We start from the raw sequence: 11,619 nt of genomic DNA, 5'->3' as shown, positions 1-11,619 counted from the left end.
AACAAAGAGATACATGCATGAAGGAGGAGGGGGAGAGGGGGCCTGTGTCCCTGTCACCCAGCCTGGGGGGTCACTTTGCTCCCCTCCCCCTACACCCACAGCCAGAGCTGCTGGACCTGTACACCGTCAACCTGCACCGTATCGAGAAGGATGTGCAGCGCTGCGACCGCAACTACTGGTACTTCACGCCCGCCAACCTGGAGAAGCTGCGCAACATCATGTGCAGGTGGCTGGGAGGGGGGACACGGGGGGGGGGGAGTGGAGGCTGGGGGAGCAGAGGCCCGTGGGGACAGGGGGGGGATAGGGGGAGCTCAAAGAAACTGAGGAGGAGGAAGCAGCAAGCAGGGTCCTACTAGAGCAGACCAGCAAGAACAAATTTCAGCCAGGCACCAGTGGCTCACACCTGTAATCCCAGCTGCTCGGGAGGCTGAGATCTGAGAACCACAGTTCTAAGAAACCCCAGAAAGTCTGTGAGACCCTTATCTCCCATTACCCACCAAAAAGCCTGACATGGAGCTGTGTGGCTCAAGTGGTAGAGCACTAGCCTTGATCAAAAACTCTCAGAGATGGACCCAGACCATGAGTTCAAGCCCTACGACTGACAAACTTACAAAAAAGTGGGGAGGGGCTGGGAAGGTGGCTCAGTGGTGAGCGCTTGCCTTGCATGCCTGAGGCCCTGGGTTCGATTCCTCAGCACATAAGCAAAAAGAAAAAAACTGGAAGTGACGCTGTGGCTCAAGTGGTAGAGCGCTAGCCTTGAGCTGAAGAGCTGAGGGACAGCGCCCAGGCCCAGAGTTCAGGCCCCACAACCGGACCCAAAAAAAAACAAACAAACCAAAAAAGACCAAAAAAGTGGGGAGGAGGGAGGAGCAGTGGGGAGGAGGGAGGAGCAGTGGGAGGAGGGGAGGGGCAGTGGGAGGAGGGAGGAGCAGTGGGAGGAGGGGAGGGACAGTGGGGAGGAGGGAGGAGCAGTGGGAGGAGGGGAGGAGCAGTGGGAGGAGGGGAGGAGAGTGGGGAGGAGGGAGGAGCAGTGGGAGGAGGGGAGGAGCAGTGGGAGGAGGGGAGGAGAGTGGGGAGGAGGGAGGAGCAGTGGGAGGAGGGGAGGAGAGTGGGGAGGAGGGAGGAGCAGTGGGAGGAGGGGAGGGACAGTGGGGAGGAGGGAGGAGCAGTGGGAGGAGGGGAGGAGCAGTGGGAGGAGGGGAGGAGAGTGGGGAGGAGGGAGGAGCAGTGGGAGGAGGGGAGGAGAGTGGGGAGGAGGGAGGAGCAGTGGGAGGAGGGGAGGAGAGTGGGGAGGAGGGAGGAGCAGTGGGAGGAGGGGAGGAGAGGGGAGGAGGGAGGAGCAGTGGGAGGAGGGGAGGGGCAGTGGGAGGAGGGAGGAGCAGTGGGAGGAGGGGATGGACAGTGGCGTCCTGTGTCTCTCACAGCTACATCTGGCAGCACATTGAGATCGGCTATGTGCAGGGCATGTGTGACCTTCTGGCCCCACTGCTGGTCATCCTGGATGACGGTGAGCACCCTCCCTGGTCCAGGCCTGGGGCGCTGGTGGCTTTCCTGCCACCGGCTGAGGGGGCGTCCTCCCGTCAGGCGACGGTGCTAGGGAAATGGGAGGGATTTAGGCTCAGACCTGTCCCACCCTTGCCGGTGTGACAAGTGCCAGCAATGTGCCGGCACAGGTACGGCAGCTTCACCGTGAGTCCTAGAGCTGAGGATTGCAGAAAGGGAAGTTTGGGCAGGACGACCCATCCTCTGTGTGGTGGCAAGCAGATGTTTGCCGGAGGGCTCTGCCCTCGCTGCCCCTAGCAGAGCCCCCCTCCCCCCAGGCCCCATCCCCCAGGTCGGAGTGCACTCCTGCATACAGCACCCGCCAGGGCTCGCTTCCCCACCGGTCTCCCACGTGGCTGGGGATCTGTGGGCCCAGGGCAGGGTCCCTGCTGACCATGTGTCCCGCACCGCCCCCAGAGGCCCTGGCCTTCAGCTGCTTCACGGAGCTCATGAAGAGGATGACTCAGAACTTCCCGCACGGGGGCGCCATGGACACACACTTTGCCAACATGAGGTCGCTGATCCAGGTATGGGGGGGCAGGGAGCTCCGTCCTACTGGGAACAGTGAGGACTCCCGGCTCCATGACAGAGCCTGAGCTCCTGAGCCACCCCGGCGTCCAGTCTTACCTCTGCCCCTTGAGAGCTATGGGTCGCGTGTGCCTTTCTCTGTCCGGATCCCAGGGTCTGCATCTGATTCCAAGTAAGTCATTACAGTTAGGGAAATGGAGGAAGTTAACGCCTTTGTGACACTTGGCATACTAACCAGACCAGAGGAGGGTGCGAGCACTGCCCAAGAGCTAACGCCTGCATCACAGTCTCCAGCCCCCACCTGCCCGCCCCCCTGTGCCCACCCTCCTGTGCCCACCCTCCTGTGCCCGTCCTCCTGTGCCCGCCCCCCTGTGCCCGTCCCCCTGTGCCCACCCTCCTGTGCCCACCCTCCTGTGCCCACCCTCCTGTGCCCGTCCTCCTGCGCCCGTCCTCCTGCGCCCACCCTCCTGTGCCCGTCCTCCTGTGCCCACCCTCCTGTGCCCACCCTCCTGTGCCCGTCCTCCTGTGCCCGTCCTCCTGTGCCCACCCTCCTGTGCCCGTCCTCCTGTGCCCGTCCTCCTGTGCCCGTCCTCCTGCGCCCACCCTCCTGTGCCCGTCCCCCTGTGCCCACCCTCCTGTGCCCGTCCCCCTGTGCCCACCCTCCTGTGCCCGTCCTCCTGTGCCCGTCCCCCTGTGCCCACCCTCCTGTGCCCACCCTCCTGTGCCCGTCCTCCTGTGCCCACCCTCCTGTGCCCGTCCTCCTGTGCCCGTCCTCCTGTGCCCGTCCTCCTGCGCCCACCCTCCTGTGCCCGTCCCCCTGTGCCCACCCTCCTGTGCCCGTCCCCCTGTGCCCACCCTCCTGTGCCCACCCTCCTGTGCCCGTCCTCCTGTGCCCACCCTCCTGTGCCCGTCCTCCTGTGCCCGTCCCCCTGTGCCCGTCCTCCTGTGCCCGTCCTCCTGTGCCCACCCTCCTGTGCCCACCCTCCTGTGCCCACCCCCCTGTGCCCGCCCTCCTGTGCCCACCCTCCTGTGCCCGCCCTCCTGTGCCCACCCTCCTGTGCCCACCCTCCTGTGCCCACCCTCCTGTGCCCACCCTCCTGTGCCCGTCCCCCTGTGCCCGTCCTCCTGTGCCCACCCTCCTGTGCCCACCCTCCTGTGCCCACCCTCCTGTGCCCACCCTCCTGTGCCCACCCTCCTGTGCCCACCCTCCTGTGCCCGTCCCCCTGTGCCCGTCCTCCTGTGCCCGCCCTCCTGTGCCCACCCTCCTGTGCCCGCCCTCCTGTGCCCACCCTCCTGTGCCCGTCCTCCTGTGCCCACCCTCCTGTGCCCGTCCTCCTGTGCCCGTCCCCCTGTGCCCACCCTCCTGTGCCCGTCCCCCTGTGCCCGTCTTCCTGTGCTCGCGCTGCTGGCTGGCCCCCATTCCCGTCCTCCCAGGCATCCTCGCGTTGGTGACATGATCACCTCCATGCCGTTAAAAGCCTTTACTACAAAGATGCAAACGTGCGCACCCCGCGCGCGGCCTCGGCGCCGCCCTGTGGGGTGGGGAGGCTCGCGTCCCGCGCTGTGAGCGGTTCGTCCCCCGCCGCGAGGGCTGGGCTGCGGGCCTGCCCCGCTCCCCGCTGGCTTGGCCTGGGCGGGCCCCAGGGGTTCCCGCGTGTCTTCCCGCGCGCTGCGGCGTTGCACGCGCTGGCCTCACGCCTCAACCTCAGCACGTCCGCTGTGACGTCACGTGCTCAAGGGTCACGTCAGCTGTGACCGCACGTATGTGTGACGTTGCGACCCCTGTGACGCCACACATCTGGTGACGCCACGCCGCCCTGCGGACGCGGGGCTCGGGGTCACGCCCGGCACGCCGCCTGCGGACGCGGGGCTCGGGGTCACGCCCGGCACGCCGCCTGCGGACGCGGGGCTCCGGTTCACGCCCGGCACGCCGCCTGCGGACGCGGGGCTCGGGGTCACGCCCGGCACGCCGCCTGCGGACGCGGGGCTCGGGGTCACGCCCGGCACGCCGCCCTGCGGACGCGGGGCTCGGGGTCACGCCCGGCACGCCGCCTGCGGACGCGGGGCTCGGGGTCACGCCCGGCACGCCGCCTGCGGACGCGGGGCTCGGGGTCACGCCCGGCACGCCGCCCTGCGGACGCGGGGCTCGGGGTCACGCCCGGCACGCCGCCTGCGGACCCGGGGCTCGGGTTCACGCGTGCATCTCTTGTGCCGTGGGCCATTCGAGACCGGCTCCAGTTTGGCATTACTTCAAGTGACGCCGCTGTGCGCATTCACTCGCCAGCTTTGGGAAGCACCGGGGTTTGATCTCACGACCCTGACTTTCTGGTAGATGCTCTACTTGAGCTACACCTCCAGCCCTTTTTGGTCCAATTTTGAGACAGGGTCTCTCTTTCTTCCCAGGTTGGCCTCCTTATGCTTCCCTCCTTCGCTGGGATAACACCCGGCTTTTTCTACTGAGATGGCGACTTAAAAACTTTCCCCTCCCCTGGGTTGTTGTAGAACTACAATCCTTCCTGCTTAGCTGGGGTTACAGGTGTGAGCCACCAGGACCCCGCCCCCATGTACACACGTTTTGTGGACATGCTTTCATTTTCTGGGGACTAAAATGTAGAGTGGAATCGTGAATCATGGTGACCCTGTGTTTCACTTTTCCAGAAACTTCCTGTGTTTTCCCATGGAGCCGTACCAGTTTGCATTCGCAGGATCAGTGTACATGGATTCCCATTGCTCCTTATCCTAGCCAACACTTACTCCTGTCTACCGTTTTGATTTGGGCTCCCATGGGTGTGTTCCAGTGTGGGTTTTAGTTGCATTTCCCCTGTGATTGCCGACGTGGAGCCTCCTGGGCATTTCTGTATCTCTGGACAGACACTTATTGCTAGCCTTGGGGACAGTCCACAGCTCCTGGTTGCTGAGGGCTGGCTGGGCGCGGTGTGCTTGTGCGCCGTCCCCGACTCGGCTGTGGCCCAACGCCTTGCTGCCAGGCTGACGCGACCTCTCCTTCCTCCGACAGATCCTGGACTCAGAGCTGTTCGAGCTGATGCACCAGAATGGGGACTACACACACTTCTACTTCTGCTACCGCTGGTTCCTGCTGGATTTCAAGCGAGGTATGGACTTGACTGTGGGGCCTTGTTCTTGCTCTCTTCATACCAGAAGCTCAGGGGAGGGGAGGCAGCAGAAGAGCACATTTATCTAGGTTTATATGTCCAAATTTATCCAAATCATTGGCATCGTAATGACCTTTCATGGGCCACGTGTGGTTCGTGCCTGTAATCCCAGCTACTCAGGAGGCAGAGATAGGAAGATCATGGTCTGAGTCCAGCGAGGCTCTATACGAAGAACCCGCTGAAAAGCAAACAAGGGCTGGAGACGTGGCACAGGGGATCGAGGGCCTGCCTAGCAAGTGCAAAGCCCTGAGTTCAACTCCCAGCCCCGCCAAAATAAATAAAGACATAAAATAAAAATCTAACACGTAGGAGACGTGTGTTACGCGCACGGACTGTGCTCAGCCAGTTCTGTTCTCCCTGGCTCTTCACCACACACAGCATCCTCACCCCATGCGCCGGTGGGTGAGAGGCCAAGGAGGGAAGGAAGGTGCTAGAAGCGATGCAGCCACATCTCCAGCCAAGCAGAGCCTGCTTAGAACACTTGCTGTCTTCTGGCGTGTGTGTGTCTGTGTCTGTGTGTCTGTGTCTGTGTCTGTGTGTGCCAGTACTGGCCCCCTGCCCTTGCTTGGCTATGTTGTTCAAGGTTGGCCCTGTTTCCACGCGAGCCACACCTCCACGTCTCGCTTCTGGCTGCTTCATTGGAAACGAGAGTCTCTCGGATGTGTCTGTTTAAGCTGGCTTTGAACTCTGACCCTCCGATCTCAGCCTCCCGCGTAGCTAGGATTACAGGCGTGAGCCACCAGTGCCCAGCTTTTTTCTGTCTCGTTACTGGACTTGCAGGCAGCCCCCCGCTCTGCCCGTGTAACAGAATGGCAGGAGGCCCTCTCTGGGGTGCTACTGAGCAGGAGCGTGTCCGCTGTGGAGGGCCAGGCCCTGCGGGCCACACCTGCTCGTGCTCAGCTCCTGCGCTTCCAGGGTAGGCGCTGGAAGGGCCTTACCCCCTCCGGGGCACACCCGTTCTGCAGATGGGGAATCCAAGGGGTGGGGGTGAAATGGATCCAGCTCTCCTGCCTCTGACGCAGCGCTGTCTGCTGCCCTGGGGCACTGGCACACATCCCTGCTGCTCCTCAATTGTCCCAGAGCGTCTCCTGGGGAGGGGGTGCCGGCCAATGGGGGGCAGAACTGACCCCACGCGCATGCGTGCCGGTGGCTGGGTACAGCACGTGTCTGGCGGCTGACCCATGCGCATGCGCGTGGGTGCCTCGGTAGAGCTCGTGTCTGACCCATGCGCATGTGTGTCGGTGTCTCGGTAGAGCGCGTCTGACCCATGCGCATGCGTGTCGGTGTCTCGGTAGAGCGCGTGTCTCATGCGTGTCAGTGTCTCGGTAGAGCGCGTGTCTGGCGGCTGACCCATGCGCATGCGTGTCGGTGTCTCGGTAGAGCGCGTGTCTGACGGCTGACCCATGCGCATGCGTGTCGGTGTCTCGGTAGAGCGCGTGTCTGAAGGCTTGCGCATGCGTGTCGGTGTCTCGGCAGAGAGCGTGTCTGACGGCTGACCCATGCGCATGCGTGTCGGTGTCTCGGCAAAACTCGTGTCTGACGGCTGGCCCATTGCACATGCGTGTCGTTGTCTCAGTAGAGCGCGTTGCGCATGCGTGTCGGTGTCTCGGTAGAGCGCGTGTCTGACGGCTGACCCGTTGCGCATGCGTGTCGGTGTCTCGGTAGAGCGCGTGTCTGACGGCCGACCCCTTGCGCATGCGTGTCGGTGTCTCGGTAGAGCGCGTGTCTGATGGCCGACCCCTTGCGCATGCGTGTCGGTGTCTCGGCAGAACTCGTGTACGACGACGTGTTCTCAGTGTGGGAGACCATCTGGGCAGCCAAGCAGGTGTCATCAGCCCACTACGTGCTGTTCATCGCGCTGGCCCTGGTGGAGGTCTACCGGGACATCATCTTGGAGAACAACATGGACTTCACCGACATCATCAAGTTCTTTAATGGTACCCCGTGGCCGGGGCGGGCGCGGCGGGGCCCTGCCCACTTCCCGTGGCACTTTCCAGAAGGACAGAGGGTGTACTGCTTCTCCAGGACCAGGAGCAGGGCTCAGGGCAAAGCCCAAGAGTTGCAGACTTTTGTCCCCAGGCTGGCCTCGAACCTTGGTTCTCCAGATCTCAGCCTCCCGAGTAGCTAGGATGACAGACGTGAGCCACCAGTGCCAGGCACCCCCTTGCCCCTTTAAAAGGCTAGCCAGGCTCCAAGGGCTCACATCTGTCATCCAAGCTACTCAGGGGGCTGAGATTTTAGGATCACAGTTCAAAGCCAGCCTATGCAGGAAAGTCCACGAGACTCCTATTTCCAATTAACCATTAAAAAGCCAGAGATGGAGCTGTTGCCCAAGTGGTAGAGCGCCAACCTTGAGCAGAAGAAGCTGAGTTCAAGCCCCAGTAGTCACACACACACACACACACACACACACACACACACACACACAGTTGTGTGTTGGGGCCATGGCAGAGTCCAGTCGAGGCTGGCAGTGAAATTTGTCTTCTGCTCTTCCAGAAATGGCTGAGCGACACAACACAAAGCAAGTCCTGAAGCTGGCCCGGGACCTGGTGTACAAGGTGCAGACCCTGATTGAAAACAAGTGAGGCCTTCTCTTCCCGTCCTCCACCTCCTCCCCCACCGGAATGAAGTGAGGCTGGCTTGAGGCTGGCTTGGCGTCCCAGCGTCCAGTCGTAGCATGGACGGCGCAGAGGCACAGATGCTTTGACTTTGGCTGCCGGGCAGGGGGCCGCGGGGTGGCCCTTCCAGCTCAGCCTTACGTTTTCCTGTTTGACCAAAGATGGTTGGAGCGCCTGCTTCCCCCTGGTGGAGCTGGGGTGTGGGTGGAGGTGGCCTCTCTTCCCTCCTGTCCCGGGTTCCCCTTCCCTCATCTTTGCATCTTTTGGGAAATGGGTGTAGCACAGCTCTCTAGGGCTCGCCTCTCAGTTTTACCGACATTTGACACTAGGGGGCGCGCTGTGCACCGGAAGGTGGGGAATCAGCATCCCCGCTTTCTACACCTCTCCACCCCAAATGTCCTGTTTGCCAAAAGCCCTGTGGGGCAAAATTGCCCCCCATTTAAGAAGCCCTGGCTTCGATGAGGGGCCCCTTGCTTTATCCTAAGTTCCCCTCTGCCCCAGACCTCCCGGGTCCCAGAAGGAAAAGCACACACAAGTCCTAGATCTCTGCTGTGGACCTGGCTTCTATTGCTAGATTTCCTCTTTTTTTTTTTCCCTCTTCTGATGACAAGAGAAAAATGCCCTGTGAGGGTGACAGGGCCCGGAAGTGTCTGCGGGGGAGGGGTTTCCTCCACCCCAGGGCAGGTGAGCGCCTGCCACTGCCCCCCTTCACGGGAGGGCCTGGCCGCCCGTCAGCCTCCTGGGCACGGGAAGGTGCGTGCCAGGCCGGGTGGTGCCTGGGCTCCCCGGTCAGGGAGGCCACTCCTCTCCCAGTGTTCTGCTCGCTCAGAACCAAGATGGCGAAGACAGCTGCTGGCAAGGGCAGATCTGGCCTGGGTTTTCTTCAGGGAGGATCTTCTGGTTGGCCGGTCCGCCCCCATGCCACCAACAGCCCCTGATTGGTGGGGGTGAGTGCCCTGGCCGCCTGCCCCAAGCAGAAAGCAGGCTGCCAACTCCCTCGGGGAAGGGAGGGGGACCCGCTGTCTTGTGGGGTGATGAGATTTCAGAGAGGATGCAGATGGGGACGGAAGCTGTGGTGGCAAGGACACTTCTGCCACCCCGAGGTCCACAGCCCACGGTGGCTTCCTTGCCCCACCCACCTCAGGAGGGGCCGACGGGCGTGGGGCAGGGCAGACAGACTTGTCGGTGGCCCTTCTGCCCCGCGGGGACAGCTCCGTGGGGGACGAGATTCCGCAGAGCAGAAGTGGGGGGGGGGAATGTGACATTGCCAGCCACTGCTCCAGCCTCGCCTCCCCTGCCTGGTCGCCCGCTCCCCCTTTTCCCCTTCCCCACCGTCAGATAAAAGTTTATTTTGCTACTCAGCTGTTCCTGCACAGAAGGGTTTGCATTTTAGCACCGCCTGGTCCCAGACCTCCTGATCCTTATTTATTTTTGTAAGAGACACATCTTGAAGCACAGCACAAGGTCCTCCCCCCTCCCCCCTCCGCTCCTCCTCCCCCCTCCCCGCTCCCCCGCCCCCCCCCACTCCCCCTGCCCTGTGGTGTCGCCAAGAGCCTGTGTGATGTCGCTCAGAGCCACTCGTTTCCACCGACTGCGCTCCTGCGTGCAGACGTGTGTCCACTGTGTGTGTCCAGTGTCCTGGAGCCGGCCGTGGGCGTCGGCCTCTCCGTTAAGTGCCCTCTTTTTTTCTCAGTGTTGTGAATTTACCTTACAGATGTTTACTGAAGAGTTGTGTCTATCTCTAGAGAAAAAAAAAAAAAATATATATATATATATATATATGAGCAGAGAAACGTGGATCTGTGTTGGTTTTTGTTTCTTTGGAGAATATGCTTTTAATTTGGAAAAACAAAACAAAACAAATGTTCACAGCCAGGTGCTGGTGGCTCACGCCTGTAAATCCCAGTCACTTAGGAAGCTGAAATATGAAGATCCAGGTTCAAAGCCAGCCTCAGCAAGAAAAGTCCTTGAGACTCTTTAGCTCTAATTAACCAGCAAAAAAGCTGGACTCAAGTGGTAGAGTGCAAGCCTTGAGTGCAAAAGCTAAGAGACAATGCACAGGCCCCGAGTTCAAATCCCAGGATCTGCCCTTCCTCCCTCCACCCCCCCAAAAAAAGAAGAGTATAGGTTTAATCACAAGCATTGGCTTATCTCCTGCGTGTGTGGGTCAGCGTCCGCACGGGGCTCTGCTGGTCTCTATCAGACTTCTTTGTAGGTCTGGGATCAGCTGAGGCAGCTCTGACATTGGGTAGTTGAGGGAGCCATGGGTCTCTCAGTCCTGCAGCAAGCTAGCTCAGGCTGATGTACGAGGCCAGGAAAGCACAGGTGGGGAGAGTAAGCGGGCACAGATCTCCTGGGGTTGGCACGGAGGTAAAGGTACAGAAGCCACCCCTCCTTCGTGCTGCGAACATCGCCAACCTTCACCAAGGTGCTGGACGCAGGCCGGGACCAAAGCCAGCCCCCTTGCAGATCCCACCAGCATCAGATGCAGAACAAGTTACTGTTGCACTGGGCCGCGCTGAACCCTCACACCCTGTGCTTGTCTTGTTTCCCTATAGGACGCAGTGTGACAGAGACTCAGGGTAGTTACAAAGCATGGACATTGTATCAGGTCACGCAAGCCACACAGGCAGCTTTGCTCCAGCTGGCCCAGAGACCCGGGGGCCCAAGCAACGAGGCAGTTTCTCAGCAAAAGCAGCTTTGGTGGGGGCAGGCAGAGGCTGGCGGGGAGGGGAGGGGGGCTGGCCGGCCTGGCGTGAGCATCACGGTGCTGACATGCAGTCTGCCTCTGTTCTGCTGCGTCCGGGGGTGGCTCAGGCTCTGACCATCTGGCTTCTGAGCGGCAGAGCCCGTGGCCAGCCTGAGCTCAGGACGGGTGCAGAGTCTAGGGGAACAGCACAACGTCACCCTCCCCAAGACCCCCACTGTCAGCCAGCTGCTGATGAGGCCAACCTGAGCAGAGCTTGAATCACCAGCACGGGGACCACGCGCCATCCCTGGGGCTTTTCCATCCGGTCCCAGAGCTGTGCGGGCTTCACCCGACCCCCCCGGCTGGCACTGCTCAGACGTGAGGGCATCGAGGAGCTGCAGGTGGGCACGGCTCTCAGCCAGCATGTGAGCACCCCTGAATTAAAATGTGGAGTGGAGCAGAACGCCGGTGGCTCACACCTGTCATCCTAGCTGCTCAGGAGGCTGAGATCTGAGGATGTCAGTAGGACTATGAAGTGGTAGAGTGTTAGCCTTGAGCAAAAAGAGCTCAGGGACAGTGTCCGGGACCAGAGTCAAAGCCCCTGGACTGACACTAATAAAGAACTAAAAGTAAGTCACAACGTGGAAGTGGGTGCAGAAAAGCCCTGAGCAGGTGCACTGGGGAGTCACTGGCGTGGAGAGGCGGATCCTAGGTGCCCATCCCCCACAGCACAGGCGCCACATCTGGGTGGTATACAATGGGTGCTTCCTGTCTTTTTTTTTTTTTTTTGCCAGTCCTGGGGCTTGAACTTAAGGCCTGGGCGCTGTCCCTGAGCTTCTTTTGCTCAAGGCTAGTGCTCTACCACTTGAGCCACAGCACCACTTCCAGTTTTTTCTGCATATGTGGTGCTGAGGAATCGAACCCAGGGCCTCAGGCATGCAAGGCAAGCGCTCTACCACTGAGCCACCTTCCCAGCCCTTCCTAAATGTCTCCTGGAAAACAATGTTCAAATCCTCCAAGAAGGGAGGATTTACACGCAGGGGTGGAAGACAGAGACATACACAGCAGC

At 61.1% G+C, this 11,619-nt stretch overlaps 1 protein-coding gene across 1 annotated transcript in view; it reads left to right on the top strand.

Moving 5' to 3' along the window:
* The window catches only part of Sgsm1 (small G protein signaling modulator 1), a 43,139-nt gene extending 34,735 nt beyond the window's left edge, over window positions 1-8,404 (top strand). Inside the window, exons 21-26 of the mRNA XM_042673407.1 lie at window positions 102-226; window positions 1,425-1,507; window positions 1,960-2,069; window positions 5,087-5,183; window positions 7,013-7,180; window positions 7,740-8,404. Of these exons, the coding sequence (XP_042529341.1) occupies window positions 102-226; window positions 1,425-1,507; window positions 1,960-2,069; window positions 5,087-5,183; window positions 7,013-7,180; window positions 7,740-7,828 (672 nt within the window). The 3' untranslated portion in view covers window positions 7,829-8,404. The remainder of the gene's footprint in view (window positions 1-101; window positions 227-1,424; window positions 1,508-1,959; window positions 2,070-5,086; window positions 5,184-7,012; window positions 7,181-7,739) is intronic.
* The last annotated feature ends 3,215 nt before the right edge of the window (window positions 8,405-11,619 follow it).

The sequence above is a fragment of the Dipodomys spectabilis genome, unplaced genomic scaffold (genome assembly GCF_019054845.1).
Source record: "Dipodomys spectabilis isolate Male_0828 unplaced genomic scaffold, ASM1905484v1 ptg000826l, whole genome shotgun sequence".
Lineage (NCBI taxonomy): Eukaryota > Metazoa > Chordata > Mammalia > Rodentia > Heteromyidae > Dipodomys > Dipodomys spectabilis.
This window is presented reverse-complemented; position numbering and strand designations above follow the sequence as displayed.